Consider the following 18,870-nt stretch of genomic DNA (forward strand, 5'->3'; position numbering starts at 1 on the left):
TTGTCAATGACATGCCCCTCCTTGATATTTTCATTTCAGTTTCAGCCAAGATGTCCCTGGTACTTTCTTTCACAGTACATAAAATGCCACAACAAACTCAAGGGTGATGGGAAGGTAGGAAGGTGGAGTTACTAAAGCAAATGTTTGCATTAATTTAAACTCCTCTCAAGAAGATTCTTTTTCTAAAGAAGAAAAGAATTCTTGCTTCACTTCAAAGAATTCTTGCTCAGAGAACTGGTCACAAAACCATTTATGTGATCCTCTCAAACCACTGCATTCACCTAGGTGGGGATAAATCCTATTTCTTTGCTGAAATCCACCCCACACCTACTAAAAATTAGCAGCATGTTGCCCATTTGTGCCCAGAAACAACATTAAGGGTTGCTCTCACAGTATTATCACCACCTTCTCACAAGACTTACATTCATTGTATCCAGATACCCTGTGACCTCCAACACTGGCAACTTGTGAAACCAAGCTGCAGAGAGATTTCGTTTCACAGACAGGCTTAAATTAATAGGGTGAAGTATCTGAATATCTGGATGTGTCAAATCTGTCTCCAAAGTGATCCTTGAAACACAGAAAGGAAAAAAAGAAAACAGTTGGAAAGATGGAAGGCACAACTTAAGATTTTTTGAAAATCTTACAATCTCAAATGCAGCACCAAACACTTTCCTAAGCAGAACCAGTTTCTGATTTTGTTACTGATCTAACTGCTCTAAGATAAAAGGTATTTTAATACCAAATACTTGACACTAGCACCAATCATGGTTTCTAGGCATGAACATTCACGTTCTGCAGAGTATTACTCACCCTACCTTGACAGTTTCAGCTTTGTCAGCTGCACATCCATTTTGTCAATGACTGGAGGGAGTGAACTGCCCTCTGAGGACACCAAGACAAACTGGTTCTGAACCTTAATCAAGCCCAGATCTATTACTATGGCATTGGGGGAAATGGAGGACTGGGGGATAACTATGACTGGTGCTTTCAAGTGAATGTCCATGGCAAGGCGGAAACTCCTCTGGGCCAGGTCCTTCACACTGGTAGCAGCCTTCTCTGCAGCCTGGACTGTGGCAGCACTCAGGGTCTCCTTGGCTGTCTGGAAGTTGTTCAAGAAGGTCTAGAAAAGCAGTTGAAGAGAATAATGTCTGTAAATAGTTTTTATTCTAGGTTACTTTTTCATTTTCCACCATCATTCACTAATTATTGCTGCCAGTTATGCTGCCTGCATCAATGGGAGCTGAATTTTCCACAGAAAAGACAACTGAGTACCTTCTGCATGACCTCTAATGGAGGGCCAAAGAAGTACTAACCCATACAATCCACTTATTCTAAATTCATCTCTGTTTTTCCTTCTTTCCTTAGCTCATTAGCTTTTAGGGACACAATTTTGAAAGCTCCTCTTGCCCTCCCTGAATAGTATTGAATTCCTATTTAAGAACCTATTGAATGAGAGAAAGCCCATTGTTACTTGGTTGAAAAAGCTATCATTAGGGTACTCAGACACACTGATATTTACACTGGTTAATTTGCAGGCATCATGACACCCACCCTGCAGGAAGATTTTCCTCTAGTGTTAGCTCTGACATGTCTGCAATGAACTCAGAATTTTGCTAGGGGTGGAAAGGGCAGCAAACATAAAACCCCCAAGCTACCTCAATAGCACCAAGATTTTCTCTATTTCCAAAACTGAGCGTGGGAAGTGACCCAATTGAAATTTAAATTAGTTACTAACCAAAGTTTTTAATAGCACACAGGAAAAATTAAACCCATCCCTTGTCTCTCAGGAAATGAAACCTAACACTTGTACTGAGAGCACAGCCCAGAAGACTAATCTGAGAATGCTGCAGAAACACAGAAAGGGAAATAAGACTTACCAGGAGAGACATGAGAAATTTGTGAAGGTACACCAGCTGGATGCAGCCCACTTTCAAACATACAGAACCATCCACTTTTGACATGTCAGTGTAGGCTTCTCCCTCAGTAGCATGAGGATTTAATGTCAGATTGAAACTGAAAACTTCATCTCCCACTATAGACACAGCCTAGAAAGAGAAACAGCACCCACCAGCCATCAGCAGCTTCTACAGAGGTAATGACACAAAGAACTAAAGATACCATCAGCCTATCAGATTACAAGTTAGATTTCTAGTTTTTCTAATCCTTTTAGAAATCTATTCTTGTAATATGAATTTTTTATGATGTATCTTACTTGAAAAAACTTATTCATGACAAATCAAATACTTTTAGAAGAGTGGAATGTGTATTACATTTCACTTTTATACACATCAAACTAACCAAGAATCAAGTAAAAGTTAAAATCTTGTAGTTGAGTACTTTTTTATGAAGGGTCCTTGAATCAACATCTGTGACAACTATGTCCTTAAGTCGGGCAAAGAATACAGTTTGGCTTGGCTGAAGGCAAAGAGATGAGTCAAGACCTGCAAAGTACAAAAATAGAAACAGAGGCTTGCACAGCAGAAGTAACAGTTATTTTCAGGGTGGGGACACCAGCAGAGGAAGTGAGGGAAAGTTACTAAGTTACTTTAAGAATGACTGCACTACAGCTTCAGCCAAAACAAAATAGAAATACTTGTAATACAATACTGCCTCAATATCAATCATCTCTGGAAATAACTGAGCTACAATTCATAGAAAAATAATCAATCCTCCACTTCTTAATAAGCAAGCTATTGAGTGAGTGCATTTCAAGTTATTGAGTGAGTGCACTGAGATTTTCTATCAGGAAAAATGTTACTAAACTGAACTATTTGAACCCAATATTTTGCATATATAATCTTGTGTGAATACATTATATGATTTAGAGATGGGCACAAGCAAAGACTTTATTAACTGTAGTACTAATCTTGCATATCACACATTCTTAAATATTCGTGAGAGTGTTAGCAACTATGAGGATGGCAGGTGAAGTCAGACAGAAGTGAAACTCCCCCAAAGAATTATTGATAGCCCTTTCAAGGGGTAAAACCAATCAAGGAAACAAAACCAAAACAAGGAACCCAAACAAACCCCTTTGGGTTAAAAACTAAAGAAAACATTTTGAAGGGGTTTTCTTATCCTACCTAATTATTTATCCTAAATAACTTTAAGGTATACCACAAAATATATTAGTACAACATGAAAAACACTTAGTGCAACATGAAAAGCCATCCATAATCAAACTCCTTCAAAGAATTATCCTAATAATTTGAGTAATAACATAACACATCTTTCTGGCTGGAGGCCAAAACATTACGACAGACTTGAAGGCTGACTTTGAAAACAAGACAACAAGCCATTCTTGCACAGATAACAATAAATAAACAAATAAATCAAAACAGATGCTGCCTGTTTACACCTTATTTTTTAGTCCAATGATTAGCAATTGCTTTGAAACTAAATTACCAGAGCAGTTATTTCTAATAAAGAATTTAATACCTTGTATCTTGATCTCTGCAATGTTCTTTTTTTCATCACAAATATTTAAACAGAAGGCATCCAGCTTGGCAAAAATCTTGAAGTCAAACACATCCTTATCCTTGGAAGGTTTAGACACTAGAAATAAGAGAAGGTGGGATTTTCAAGATACCTATAAGTCTTTTTTTCACTTTCATCTTTACTTCTACAAAGCTCATTGTGTTTCACTGGATTTACTTGTATGCAACACATCCTTCTAGAACCATCATTTGGATAATCACAACTGTACCTTTCTTCAATCTAGACTCATCTTCTTGCTTTTTTTCTTCTTTGGATGGTGTCTCTCCACTTCTTTCACTGCCGGATGGACTAACAGCTGTTAGAAAGCTGACAGCAGACATAAGGGCCTCTGTGTGCAACAGGAGGTTCAGTGATGAAAAAGTCACCTGTTGAAAACATGAGAGTCCATAGGACCAAAGAGTTATTTAAAGGTGTCAGAATCAGACTGAGGTGCAAAAGTACCCAGTGTAACAGAACCATCCTTTAGAAACAGAAAAGCTGCACGTGTGGCCAGCAACAGATCACAAAGGAAAAAGCTTTCTGTAAAGCAGAATGGGGATAAGCTTAGAAAATAAGGGAACCTATCAACAACCCAGCTCTTACAGCTGAAACTGCTAACCTGTAACCTCCACAGTACAAAAAAAGTGATGCAAAATTAATTTTGTCAACCACAGCCTTAGACTTGAATGCTCCTACAATAAAGTACTACAGCAGGTGGCTGATATGCAGATATTTAGAATATGGGTATTCCTTACAAAAATCCACTAAGGAGTCTAAAAGGTAAGTAAGTGCCTGCTATGGAGTTTAATAAAGGTTGTCCACTTGAACGGGTTTGAAACTGGAAACAGAGCCCAAATGCAATTCTTCCAGGCACACAAGTCCCCCTGAAGAGCTCCAACTCCAGGTGATATACAGAAAATTCAGTCCTCTTGACATTAGCACTAGCCCATAGTATAAAGACAGGTAACTCAGCAGCACTGGAGTATTAGAACTCTCATCTCCTGCTGCAGCGTCAGGAACTGGTTTTTGGCAAAAAGATTTCAATAATTAAAGATCTCAGATGAAATCTATAGACACCTAAAACTATTACATAACAAGTGAAATATTTCAGTCTTCATACTAAAATAAGGCAGGTAAAATAATGACATAGAGGTATAAAGAGGAGAAATAACCTGTCCAAAAAACACCATCCTTTCAATATCATCTATTTCAAGATGTCAGTCATTCTTTTCTTTAGACTAAAATCTGCCTCAGAAATACACCATCAGTAAAATAAAAAAATCACAGTCAGACATGGGTTTAGACTCCTTATAAAAGACAGCCAGCAGAGTGCTGAATACATAGCACTCACAACACAGATTATTTGACATGAAAGTGAAAGACTTTGTGACTCCACTGTAGCTTCCCACACTGGGCCCCTGAATGTCATGACCCCTGATGCATGAGAAGGTGCTATTTTACAGTAGTTTGAATTCCATCCACATGAGCTACACAGACACTTTTTCAGCAGTTCAACAGACAAACATTCTGCTCTAAAGGTGGTATAAAAATTTTCAAGGACATTTTAACATCTGAAGTCTCCTGCTGGAAGGCAGGAAAACAGGAAAGCAAAACAAGTCTTATTAATTCCTCCATTCTGAGCAAGCAAACCAAAAGAAAATAAGCAATAAAATCTGTAAATACTCACTTGAATCATCTGTTCAGTGTTGTTAAAAATTGTCTGAAACTGTGGCCCATTTCTGTCAGCCTGAAAATAATGATTTGCATGATGTTTAATATTCATTTCAACCAGTCACTGCTCTCTTCAGAAGATACAAAATAATCCAACTAGCTCTGAATAGTAGCTATAGGACTATATATAGACTATATATTAAGAATATGTAGAAATGCTTTAAAAATAATTTTAAAAAGCTTTGTGTATACCTTGACATATTCCACTTTCAGCAGGTCTAAGCCAGGCTTGTCTGAGGAACTAATTAGATGAATGGGTCCTTTTTTACCTGTAAAACACCACAGGAGATAAACAAGAATTAGAATCATTTCTGTTCTTTCAGAGAACCAAAAAATTTGTGCCTTGAAGGTAGGGATTAACTTTCAGTACCATTTGCTAAAACACATTGCACCACCAAATATGAGTCACTGGTTTCTCTTTGCTAAATCCAAAATGGCAAATCCCTTCTCCACCCAAAGACTGAGCTCTAAGCCATTTATTTATCCCATAAGCATTATGGTGAGATTCCAGAGCTCACCAACTCTATCAGTGGCACAAGCACTGCAATGGACAGCAGCACATGAGCTGGGAAACTGGAACAACATTTGCATTTCAGAGAGCACAAGGCACAGGAGAGCTCCAGCTAATTGCTACACACACACAAGTCCATTTCTCTGCCCCTGCTTATTACCTCCAGTTCCATAGTAATCCAAGCTTATCTTCTTCAAATAAGATACAGCTGCTAAATTGTAGGTTTTGACAGTAGCTTCTGTCCCAAGATGCATTACATCAAATACAAGCACTGTTTCCTCAATTGTCTTTTGTCTGGTGAGTTCTACTAAAACCTGGATGAAAAAGAAATACAGTTATGCCATATTCTCACATGCAGTATTCTCACCATTTAAACCAACAATAAAAGTGCAAGATTACTGCCCTCTCTGCTTTGTCAGAAGCACTGTTTTTATTACAGATTTAGAGTATATAATAGAAAGGAGAAGTGATTGATGGTGAAAGATATAAATACAAAAAATATTTGGGGATTTTCTCTTTGCAAGAGACCTGCCTGGGACTGAGTTTGTTTCTCCAGTGCAAAATTCCCACTTCTGACCCCTTAATTATGAGTTGGTATGAATTTTTTCTAGTAAAAATACTCCAATAAGGAATTTATTCCTTTTTTTTTTAATACATCTGTACATATGCCTTATGTTTTATTTATATGCATCCCATACAGACAAGAAATATCTCATATGCATAGAAATACGTATGTGTGTACATGAAAGATTTTTGTTTGGTGATTATGTTTCTGCATCCACTAATCTGGAGAATACTGGTAAAAGAATATGAGAAATTTTTTAAAGTATTCTTTAGGCAGGGGAAAACAGAATTAGAGACTTACTTCTTTAATTTCAAACTTGAGGTGAAGATCTGTCAGTTCCTCCTGAGCAGGCTCCTCTTTTCTTATTTCTTCTCCTTTAATTACTGAACTGTCAGTTGGTTCAGAGCTTTCCTCAAAATCAAAATATTCTTCTTCAGAGTCTACAGAAGCAAAATTACTTTGTAAATAAACCTTTTCCAGAAACAGGACTAAATATCCCACTCTCTCTTTCCCATTCCAATTGCATTTTTGACAGCTTGATCACTTTAAATCTAACTTGATAAAATAAACTTTAGATCTATACTGCTCTCTTACCCACTGAATGAGAAGTAAACAAAATTAAAACCCTATTAAAGACAGCACTAGAGTCTAAAGGCATCCTTAGACTTTCAAGAACACATAAGAATGTAATAACAAGAGAAATTCCAGGAAATAAGTGTCCAGGTTCCACCATAGGAAATTTTTCTCTAGAACAGCCATGAAAATAAATGCTCAAATCCAGAGTCAAAACAGTAATTTCTCAGTAATGTGCTATTCCAGTTCTGCCTTTTCAGAAAAAGGAGCGCTTTGCTAATACAAAACAGTCAGGACAACCTAATGCAGTCAGTATTTACAGTACACTCATTTGAAGAGGTTGCTTATGTATAATGATTTTTTTTAAAAGTGGGTTTGCTTTTTAGAAAAAGCAAGTTTATTCATCTGAGGTAACACCAGCATCTTAATCAAATCTCCTTATGTGTTTGAGGGCAGATATGACCCAGCCCACTCATCTCTGTTGTCCTTACATGCTTTAACATCAATAACAGCTATAATAATAACAGCTATAATATTATTATTAGTATTATATTAATAGCTAAAATATCAGCTATCCCCTGATAGCTGATATTTTAGCTATTATGGCTGCTACCTTTACAAAGACCCATCTGTGGATTCTTACCTGACACCATTTCTGCTAACAGCTGGGGTGTACTAAGCAGCCCTTTGCCAACAACAGGAATTGTGGGAATAGCTGGTACCTAGAGGGAAAGAAAAGAGCAAAATAACCAACACAGTATTTTAAAGTTTATATAACTTGATATGTTCATATTTTCTAGTGATGATGAATGTTCCACAGGGCTTTCCCCACATTCTTTGGCAAGGTCAGTTCTGCCAATACTTATATTGAAACCAGCAGAACAATGACAAAGCTCCACCATTGCTTGAGGAAGCCCAGAATGTTCTGATGGTAAATCAAAAGACACTAATGATGTTTTTTTACTTGTTTTGGGTTTTTTTTTTAAAGTTTTTTTAGCTGTAGTCAGCTTACCTTTGTGCTTGGAACTGACACAGATGACTTCTGAGGCAGTGGAATGCTATCAATTAGATCAGAGATTGCCTTGATTTTCTGGTCAGAGAGTCTGACATGCACCAAAGGAAGTCCTCCTGACACTTTAAACCTTTTTTAAATGAAAACAACTGATTAAACTCCTACACAAAAGTACCAATTCTTCATTTAAATCTTAACAACATGGATACTCCTCTACAGAGATCACATCACAGTGAAGCCAGGGATTCTGCATTAAAACAGGGCATGGACTTAAGCAGTAGTTAGTAACCAGCAAAAGCTTCAGAGAATCACTACCCAAAAAAAAGATTTTGCCAACAGTAGTAACTTATTTCAGTTTCTTAGTTAATATCTTCAAATTACAGAGTGCAAATGAACATGGTGCAAATTACAAATGAACCCTTAGGGAAAACACAGCTTTCTTTTCTCTAAGTACAAAGTAATTCTAAATGAGTCTTTTCAACATTAATACATTACTTTGCCATCCTGGAATCTCTTTCCACCATTGATTTTGCCAACTGTACATGGATATCCATAGGCTGCAAAATATGCAAAGTTGATGGGTGTTGAAAACGAGCCTTCTTCCAGTCTTCACCTGAAAATGTCCAGTAAATTTAGATTAAAAAAACAACCCTTGCTAATTGCTTTAATTCAGGCATCATTAAAGTAATCAAATGGTATCACTAGGAGGGTAAAAAACCAGCTTAAGAAACGTAAAACAACTTAGATGAAGTATTTTAAGAGCTTTTAATCCCATTTGTGAACACTACTGCCTCAGCAGCACTAAACCCAATTCTACACTAAAAGATGTATCTACATTGACCCCTAGAAAAACAAATGGACAGACAGATAAAAGATAGAAGAGCAACCTAGCATTCTTTTGGTTACATAAACTTAAGTGAAGAACTAAGGCAAATTTTAGCTGTGACTTCCTGTGTATGATGGAAAATATAATAGTTCTTTTTATTTACATTCATTGCTACCAGTAGTGATGCACAGGTTCAAAGAAAAAATGAGCAGAAACTAACAAATTTTTTCAAAGTTTGACACCCTACATATTTTATAACGCATCTTTTCATTAACTACTGATTTTAGTTTGTCTTTTTTTCTTTAAAAAACATATTTCTTTATTACAGGTATGTAGCCTTTGAAAATGTTTTGCATAAACAGCAGCTATGTGGTTTTGTTACCTGTTCTTCCAAAAAGAAGTTGCACATTTTTAATTTTCACATCAAATTTGTCATAAGCTTTGTCCATAATCTCCTCTAAAGATGAAAAGTTAGAAGCTTCACTACTGCCTTGATTTATGCTGTTCAGCTAAACACATAAAAAACAAAATAAAAGTTAAGTCTTTAAAACAGACATGTGCTATTCATTCTAGTGAAGATGAAAAGATGATTTATAGGGGTTAATAATTGACATTTGGACTCTTACAGAGAAAGATTAAATCACTTCACTTATTCTTGCTAAGTAGATTTTTTTTGTTGTTACTTCTATCAATCCACTTAATTCAAGCTATTCAAAAACCTTTTTTCACTAATCTATAGTTTTACTTATGGAATATCACTAGAATAAATATTTAATCAGTCATTAAATCAAGTTAAATGACTGCAATCTTTCCATTTTAGATAAACAATTAATTTTCAAAGTTCAAGAGAAAAATTATCTTCTCTTTTATTAATAAAAGGCTATAATTTTACAAAAAAGGAAACAAAAGTTCAGGTATTCTGCTGAAGAAATGAATGATACTAAATGACAAGGTATTACAATTATGATTGTAACATGATCATGTTTCCTGGGGAGGATTAACTAGTTCGAGTACATCAAAGATACCCTAGCAACTCTGATCAAACTGCTGACCCAAATCTGTTTGGTTAGAAATATAAGTTAAAAATATGTTGCCACAGATGATCACCCTGCCTTCCGAAAGGAAGATGCTTCCAGATGACAGCTATGTTAAAAGAGAATATTTGCTTCCCCTGAGGTTATAAGAGACATCATTTATATACCTGAAATGTACCAAAGTCCAGAATCAGCAAATCTGAATTTTCATGGTAGAAACCAGTCCGTGGAACCACCAGGTAGGAAGGTTTCAGATTAATCTTCAAGTCAAGGACTTTCCTCATTTCAATAATGTGAGCTAATCCTTAAAGGAAAAGGAAAGGCCATGGAAATGTCAATGCTATTCACAAGTGAAACAACTGTGACAGTCAGCATATAAAAAGATGTTATCTGAAAGATAAAGCCTCTTGAATCAAGACTTTCATAGCATTCTACTGATTCTTACTAAACTCAATGCTCCTTCCCACAAAACATTCCCTAAATCTCCAAGCAATGAAGTGAGAAGTAATTAACTGTATCCCAGCTGAAATGTGGGCAGCAACTCAAGGAAAAATCCCAATGCTACTATTTGCTCACAAATCAAAACATAAGCCAAGTGTTTGGGTAATCACATGGAAACAATTTAAGGGTTTGCCTTCACTGAGATTTGTTACTGTCTTACCTGTAGCAGTTCTCTCCTTGATTTCCTCCAGTTTCATTAACGTGGCTGTTGTTAATCTTTCAAGATCCATTCCCTTACTTGTCTGAAAGAATTCTACCATTGCATTTATTGTTCTCTTAAAAAAAAAAAAAAAAGGACAAGAATTAGCATTATATAGCATTACACAACAAAAACTCAAAATCAGATCTGGACAAAGCAAAGAGAGTAAGAGCAGAGAAAGATGACCCAGGAACACCTGAGAGTTTTGGTTACTACTCACTGCATCATATTTTACTTCCACAGGCTGTGATTCAATAGTAAGGCTCTGGTCAGCTGTGCTGTCCTCTGGGTTAATATCAAACTCAATCTTAAGCAGAGAAGATTTGCTGTCCCCTATGGAAGCCACAAGAGATGGCACAATGTTTTCTTGTCTCAGGCCTGTCACATACCAGTTTTCAAGCTTTGCTTCAACCCTAAAGAAAATGAATAGTTAAAAATATTTAATTGGGCAAGGGTTAGAATCAGTTGCAAGAGAAAAGACAGGCAGAATATCTATGTTACATAAATTAAAAGTGTAGGAATGTTTACTAGTGTGTATGGATGCAAAAAGCAGTCACAGACCTCTTTTGGTGCAAATGGGAATTCTGTACTGAGAACTGCCCTGACAGCAGTATTAAGTGGAGCCTGGAGGAAAACACCTTTGAAGAAAGCCACTGAACACCACCAAACCACACCAACTTCACTCATCCTTACAAGTACTTGTTACATAAGAAACTGATTTTCAGGTCCTGCATCTCCACCATTAAAATCCCTGACTTTGCAAGGCAACATATTTGGCCACAATCAGTGTAATATTCCTGGCTCTGTTGAAATAACTGAACTCCATTTTTTTCAGAAACATAAAACTTATAAGGCTATCTGTTCTACTGCTTCAGTCTTGACAACTAAATTTTATGTTATGTATTTATGTAAAATAATGCCAAAGCTCTTAGTTTCTGTGCAGCATTCAAGCTGCACCTTGAAAATTCCCCAGAATGGTTTTCAGCAGAAATATTTCAATTGTCAGTGGCTGAGCTGGTGATCTTATGTATGAAGCCTGAACTGAAGGAACTGCAAATGAAAGCAAAAAGTGCACAGATTCATTTTCCAGACACGGGAATCTTATTCACTGACTGTGCAATCCAATAATCCAATATTTCTGATGTGCCCTCTCCTAAAACACGGGAAGGTCTCAGTATCTTATGCTCAGGCTGATTTTCCACCTACATCACATAATTTGTCATTTCTTAGGCAGTGAGTAACACATTCACTAGCTTGGCTGGAGTGTGTTGGCCACACCATTTCACATGGCTTAGCTATCACTTTCCAAAAGTCATATTCAGCACTTCAACACTTATATTCAGGAACAAGGTTGCCATTGTTCATGAAAACCAGCAGACAGCATTCCCTTCTTCCTCCCACTCCATATCATTCACCAAATTATATTATTTACAACAGAGTACAATTACAGAATGCCAACAAATTTACAAGGCAATGTACTACCCAAGAAAAGTTAAGAAGCTGGGGAGTGGGGTGAGGAGGGGCAGAGATGGTTCTACAAAAAGAAAATACCAATCCAATTACTTAATGGCTTGTGCTCCTGGGCGCTGTGATATTTTGGTGCTCAGATCAATCATCTGCACTTTTAGAGTTTCTGCCACATTCTTGTCTTCTTTAATTATAAGAGAAGTGCTTAACAGCTTCAGTGTCACAACATGGGCAACATACTAGTGAGAAAATAGAGAAAACTGAAATGAATCATCTCAATAAGAAAAAAAATCAGAACTCCTCATTTTAAACTAAAATGTGTCTAAGTTTTTCCGGACAACTAAGATTAGAAACTCATCTCTATGCAGAAAGAAAAGTACAGATTCTTTACTTTATTCAATGTTTACCAGTCATTTCTTTAACATAAAACAGTGTAATTCAACTAGGGCAGAGCAAATATAGTTTCACTCTTTTCAGCATTGAGGAAATTTTTTTAAACCCTGAGGCAAGCATAGCTAAACTACATTCAGTAGAGGACTCAGTACATCAACCAAAATCATTGTAATTCCATTAAATAACTACATTTCAGAAGACACACCTTGTATGCCTTTATTGTTCTTACTGCTAAATGTCAAGTCTTGGCTTTCCCAAAAGACGGTTCTGACTTCCCAATATATGTACCATTTTATTACTACATAAATCAGCAGCTTCAGAAGGATCAAATAATATTTCCTACCTGAATTTGAAGCCTTCACATTTCTTTAGGGTAATGAGAGAGCTGAAGGCATCTTGAATTTGTTGTGTGGTTTGTTTTTTTTAAACCATCCCATAGGTTGCTTACCTGCTTTGGTAATGAAAGGTGATGGGAGCTGTCACTATATCCAATAGCAGTATAAAGTTTAGCTTTCTCCTCTGGGGTCATTAGTTCATCAAGAGCTAAAAACCAAAAACCCACACAATTTGCACCTTAGTAAATAACCATTATCCCTTTTGTTCACATTTGCCTCCTACTACTTCAGCTGTGGTGATGCATTCCATTGATTCTTCATACTGAACTAAATTCCAGATTGCAAAATAATTCACACAACAGTCTTCATGTATGGTGGTACAGATGTAGCACAGAAATCAATATAATTTTTATTACAAAAGGATCCATAGCCCCTCATGATGAAAACAGATTTCAGGAATTTTAGTAGATCAAACTTTGGATCCAGACAGCAAATCACCAGAAACAGAGTATTCCAATTGTTGCCAATTATCACTATAGCTGTAAGTGAGATATTTTTCTCCTCACCAAGGTTCTGAAAAGCTTATGGCCAATTTGGAAGAATGCCTTATTTGCCAGCTCAATATTCAGTAAGAGGTGCCATGAAATGCACTGCTTATGCCATACTCTCTCCTGCATAGTAGGAAGCAAAAATACTGTATTCTTTTTAATGTATAAGAAGATGTAAAATCTCCCTAGTGCACTACAATCTACACTTACTTTCAGGCACGAGTGGTTCTTCATCTTCTTTAATCTTAGATTCTCTTTTACCCCAGAAACCACTAAACCATCCTCCACTTTTCTTTTCTGCTTCAGTGCTCTTCTTCTTCAGTAGCTTTTGTCCTGATCTTATTGTCTACAAACCAAAAATTAAAACAAATTGGACAAAATACATAAATTATTGTATTACTATTTTTCTGTAAATAATCCATGTATGTGTGCATGTTGAACACGCATTTAAGTGAGGGACAGCAACACCACACCACAAGGAATTAAGAACCCTTTGACTCACCAGACAAAGCCAAAAAGAGGACCAGGGTGAGGGACATGTCTCTGTGTATCTGTGCATGCACAGACACAAGCATGCCTTATTTTTACTTTAGGTAGTTTGTTCTACACATTTCACCAGCATTTAGACTACAGAAAGGTAGGAACCATACAAAAAGACAGTATTTAAGAGAGTACAAAAAGCATTTACATTCCTAAATCCAGTAGATTTCTTAACCTAGTAGTAACAAACCTGAGGACCAATCCTGCACCATTTAAAACTTTTGAACTTGTTTTTGAACTGGTTTCCAGCTTGGAAATCACTTTACTCATGTCCTGGAAAGATAGGAAACTTGTCTTCCAACCTACCTATCATACACATCAGCACAATGTTTTTAAAAATACTATCATGACAAAACCATCCTATTTGAAGTGCTGCAATATTACTGAACAGAAATGACTCCTTACCTCAACTTGTGCTTGTTGCCTTGCTAAGATTGTATTGAAGACGTCAAGTTTTCTTTCTAGGTCCTACAAAAATGCATTATCAAATTATTTGCTGATAAAACACATTTAGGAAAAGCTCTCCACTGTAAATTTTCTACCAGCTCCTTCATATTTACATTCCAATTGATTTCTAGCTCTGCTCACTTCTATCACAGGTATATCCCACCTCCAGTTGCAAAGTTCACTAGAAGTTAAAATCGATGTTAGGCAGTCCAGTTTTTTTTCTTAACTAGATTACTCTTGCTCTTCATTAAAAGCATCCATGCTCCCTAATCCTCAACCAAAGACAGATTGTTTTTAATGGCACTTGACTAGTATTTTATTTTGTTTTCCACAATAGGTTACACCGAACTTCAGATTAAGAAGGTATTTTCACAGACCTCTTTTGTTCTTGTAAAACCATCAACCTGGATTACTCTCAATTATATCTAAAGAATTATTTCATAGAGGGACTAAAACATAATTCCTCCAAAGAGAGAAGACTCATACCTGGATTTGCTTCTGTGTTTCTTCTGACAGTTTGCTCTGTGTGAGCTTGTTCTTGTACACATTTTTGTAACTCTTCAGAAGCTGCCTGTGCTGTTTTATGTTACTCCATGACCACATTCGAGTACGCCTTCTGATGTGAACTTCCAGAACACTGTTACCTGCATATTTCCACCTATAAGAATTTCATCTTTGTGAACAACTTGCCATTTCATTTGTGCATTACAACTTACAGGTTGCAGAGGTAGTTTATTAGTATGCAAACACTTTGCTCACCACTTGTGATTTGAGTAACTTGGCTTATAAAACTTTCAATGTTCTCAACATCACTTTTGACAAACGTTTTTTCATTTTTCATGCAGACCCTGAATACAGAGGGCTTACATTTAATGAGTGAAGAGCTACAAACCTTCATTATTGACTTCTGCACATTTGCAAATTTGGGCTGTTACAGCACTAAGTGAACTTATGCACTCTGATAATCAGCATCAGTTAGTACTTTGAAAAAAGCCAACAAAAAGCGTATCAGTTCAAATCTACAGCTGACACACGTTTCCCTTGTATAACATTTGCCAAGCTTTTTCTTTAGCCTTTCTAAAATTACATTTTAACCTCCAGTGAGAGCATTGGCATTTTGTTCAAATTTCGGGGACTTCAGCTTAGCAAGTGAGATTTTCATCAACTTGATCTTTTATCACTTGAATCTAACGGCTAAGCAAAGCTCTGTGGAAGTTATATCAGCATGTGAGTAGTTTTAAAAGTACTTCTAATCACAAAGGAGAATGAAGAGACTGGAGAAGACTCCCAGAGAATGCATGAATGTACACAGCTTACCATTCCTTGGCATTTTTATGGAGAGGTACATTTGGCCTAAATCTTCTGTAGGGTGCATTGCGAACCATGTAATCTATGGACTCCAGCAGGTCTATCATGCTGAGGTACTAAACACAGGAAAAAGTTTCTTAGCAAGGCTCAGGTTTTGTTTGCAGTCTCCAATTGCATGGCCCTCACATTTCTCAAACTACACAGAAATTTAAGTTGATTCATTTTCATTAGTACTGAAAGTGGACTGACTGCACCCATTCTTCTCAAAGAACACCACTTTGAAGCCCTGCTTCCCTCCAAGAACAACAGTTTGTAGTTTTACCAGCCTGCTCAGCACAACCTCCCAGGCTTTCTCAAACCAACTTTTCTGTTTGTCAATGCAGTTGCCCTCATTTTAGAGCTGCATTTACATTGGTGCACCTTACTGATACAGCTCTGAACTCTATATATATACATTCAGACATGAGTAAGAGCTAAAAAGCTCTTTAGCCAACTAACTGCAAGTTATGTCTCAATAAATGAGAACACAAAATTTCTGGGGAACCATCTAAATTACTTCCTTGATACTTCAGCAGGCTTTGTTGCCAAAGCCAGCACACTCCATTCATTCCCACCCTTGCTTGTACTCTGGCATCTCTGCAGTTCTAACTGGATTGTAATTTAACAAGGTAAGGGCTACTCATGATTGCATTCTCTAGGTGAAAAGAATGCTGCTGGAAGGGCTGAATACAGATCAGGTGGGTCCACAGGTAAGAGTGTCAGAGCACAAGAATCACCAGGAAGTGATTGTTACACAGAGGGGGAAAAGATCCTACGCTTCTCCCACAGGTACTGCTAAACAGTTTAGAAATCCTACAGGCATATAAGCACACAAATCCCTAAGAATGTGTTCCAGTGAAAAAACACTATAGTTCATCAAAACTGAAAGGTGTGATAAATACCAAACCCACTTGCCTGTGGCTTCGTGAATTCAATGACAATTCTCTGTACTTCTACATTACAATCAACCTTAGGAGTTTTCAGTTCTACTTCTGCATATGGGTTGATATAGAGTCTTGCAGAGGCTGACACTGGTCTGAAAACTTGAAGATTAAAAAAAAAAAAAGATTGATTTTTTACTTAAATATAACAAGGAACAGATCAAGCACATCAACAGATAACATGCATGCTCCAGCCCCACCAGAATCAGGATGCAATTATTACCAATGACAATTAAGATAGTCCTGCAATAGTCAAAAAGCATACAAGCCCTAATATGTCCTATCACATTATGGTTTTTCTAAAAGGAAGGTAGTATGGCCATGCCTGCAGGATCAGATCAGGCTGTTGCACACCAACGTGCTCAGAACAGTTTAGATTCACTCATTCCTAGCTCACTTACTGTACTGGTAGTCTTCAGGCTGGTGACCATGACAGGGAATTCCTTTTTTCAGCTGGTCCTGCAAAGGGATATGATTCTGTCTAACAGTTGCTGAAGAGCATTACTTGTTTAGAGTTATCAAAACTTTGAGCAGACCAACTTAAGTTCACGTGTACTTTGCAGACTTTTGCAGTTGTCAATTCAAGCTGTGTATGAATTTGTGTTTTCACTTCAGACTGAGATTCCGAGAGAGAAAAAAAGGAAAACATGCACAGACAGGCAATGCCAAATGAACTTGGCTGTTCTTAGACAGCTGGATGGTTTTAAGTACTGCACAGTTTTGATTCCATCTTTGATGTTAACCCAAGTTAAGTACATTAACTTGGGTTAAGTACATTATTTGTTAAGGACAAAATAAAACAAAAATAAAGGTATCCATAAAGATGAGCACAAAAGAAAAAGGGTAAGTAGTAGTACTGTACAAGGGCACATAGAGCACCTTTATAAACACAATGGTGAAAAATATATCATATCACCCTATAGGTGTTGATAACAAATGAGGTTCACAAAATAATCAACAATAGTGCAATGGATTAACAAGTGACCATAAGTGTGAGGAGTGGGGTAAAAATCAGTGTGGTGTAGTTTTGAATACTACAAGAGGCAGACAATATAGTAATTAATGCATTTTCTTCTACATTACCAGTATTTGTTCACGGGAGCCATGATAATACATTTTGCTGTGTATGTTCCAATAAGCACTGAGGCTGTCCAGGCACAAAAGCTGCACAGGAAAGAAAACATGCAACAAACTGCATACTCTGTATTCAACCCATCCTACAAATACAGCTTTCCATTTGTGAAAATAGAAAACATATGAAAGCAGATGAGACAGCAAATGAACCATTAGGATTGAGATGTATTTAATCTGACAATACTATTTTGAAATGATAATTGAATTGCAAGTTCTTTAAGCACACATTCATGCACATCTGTTAAACATGACCCTGGATTACAAGGGCAAGGGTGCACAAAACTGGTACTTGGCCTAATGAAGAAGCCAAGACTATTAAACCCTTCTTAGATTGTTCCTATAATTCCTTAGATCTCTGTGTACTCCTTTCTGCACAGGCTTGGGGATGGTTCAGGAGGTGGGCAGGGAGAACAGAGAAACTGCTTAGCTCCCAGAATCCCAATTACACTAGGAATTCAAATTAGATTAGGAAATGGTAATTTGACAACATGTCTGAAATCACAGCTTCCACTCAGGCTTGCTGTATAGTGCATTGAACAAGGGGCATTCACATTCAACATAAACTACTTAAACAATGGAGTTTGTTTAACTTTATGCCTTGCATAAAAACCAGTAATTTGTGCTCTACTTGTGCTTAAACTACATCAAAAATAAAGAAAAACAGGAGAATTCAAAAAGTAGACTATTTTCCAACTTCATTTAGAGCCCCAGGTTTACTAGTCTTCAAGATCACTTGCTTTCTTCACTTGTGTAGGAGAAAAAACCACAATACATTACCTTGTATATTATTTTTGCAGCTTCATTCAGAATGGAAGGTGTCCAGTTCTCGTTTGTTGTCTAAAAGTTCAAAGTGATAAAAGCAATTTTGTGCATCTTAGCTAACATATTTGTGGGTTTATCCTATGCTTCCAAGCAACAAATGCATCCAGTTTTTCTGCATACACACATATCAAGATAACATACAAAAATCTGTCAGTTTACTTTCATACTTTGATATTCAACTCCTCATCCTACCCATATAATGCTTAACAGCTAAGGCAAAGAGAGGTTAGCTGAAATTTTCACTTCCCATTTCTCAAAATTCCTGGCAAAACACCAAACTCTTGATCACCATGATGCAATGTTTGCCCTCATTTACTATGCCTGGATATAACCTGCCCAGTTTCAAAGGTCACTCAGATCACTAGAACAAATCACCAACTCTCAGAAAGTGTTATGTTCCTCAATCCTCTTCCCTTCTGCTTGCTCATACTGCCTGTCTATCTGCATGAATAAAAGACTGTCTT

At 36.8% G+C, this 18,870-nt stretch overlaps 1 protein-coding gene across 3 annotated transcripts in view; it reads right to left on the reverse strand.

Annotated features, from left to right (window-relative positions):
- VPS13C (vacuolar protein sorting 13 homolog C) overlaps positions 1-18,870 on the reverse strand; it is a 75,888-nt gene that overhangs the window by 45,669 nt on the left and 11,349 nt on the right. For 2 of the 3 annotated variants that reach the window (XR_010029593.1, XM_063169268.1), the window contains exons 1-23: positions 15,480-15,607; positions 14,649-14,820; positions 14,121-14,183; positions 13,386-13,521; positions 12,741-12,835; positions 11,996-12,138; positions 10,653-10,845; positions 10,394-10,508; positions 9,900-10,036; positions 9,081-9,207; positions 8,368-8,485; positions 7,873-8,002; positions 7,504-7,582; positions 6,588-6,727; positions 5,883-6,036; positions 5,404-5,480; positions 5,168-5,227; positions 3,710-3,866; positions 3,442-3,558; positions 2,341-2,444; positions 1,881-2,048; positions 819-1,123; positions 423-570 (exon numbers count right to left, since the gene is read on the reverse strand). Coding sequence is in view for 2 of the 3 variants with exons in the window: in XM_063169268.1 (XP_063025338.1) it covers positions 423-570; positions 819-1,123; positions 1,881-2,048; positions 2,341-2,444; positions 3,442-3,558; positions 3,710-3,866; positions 5,168-5,227; positions 5,404-5,480; positions 5,883-6,036; positions 6,588-6,727; positions 7,504-7,582; positions 7,873-8,002; positions 8,368-8,485; positions 9,081-9,207; positions 9,900-10,036; positions 10,394-10,508; positions 10,653-10,845; positions 11,996-12,138; positions 12,741-12,835; positions 13,386-13,521; positions 14,121-14,183; positions 14,649-14,820; positions 15,480-15,577 (3,036 nt within the window). In the remaining variant the exon portion in view is untranslated. Of the gene's footprint in view, positions 1-422; positions 571-818; positions 1,124-1,880; positions 2,049-2,340; positions 2,445-3,441; positions 3,559-3,709; positions 3,867-5,167; positions 5,228-5,403; positions 5,481-5,882; positions 6,037-6,587; positions 6,728-7,503; positions 7,583-7,872; positions 8,003-8,367; positions 8,486-9,080; positions 9,208-9,899; positions 10,037-10,393; positions 10,509-10,652; positions 10,846-11,995; positions 12,139-12,740; positions 12,836-13,385; positions 13,522-14,120; positions 14,184-14,648; positions 14,821-15,479; positions 15,608-16,424; positions 16,553-16,851; positions 16,910-17,533; positions 17,615-18,361; positions 18,422-18,870 lie in introns of those variants that run through there. The other variant, XM_063169269.1, reaches the window with a different exon arrangement.

The sequence above is a fragment of the Melospiza melodia genome, chromosome 15, assembly GCF_035770615.1.
Source record: "Melospiza melodia melodia isolate bMelMel2 chromosome 15, bMelMel2.pri, whole genome shotgun sequence".
Classification (NCBI taxonomy): Eukaryota; Metazoa; Chordata; class Aves; order Passeriformes; family Passerellidae; genus Melospiza; species Melospiza melodia.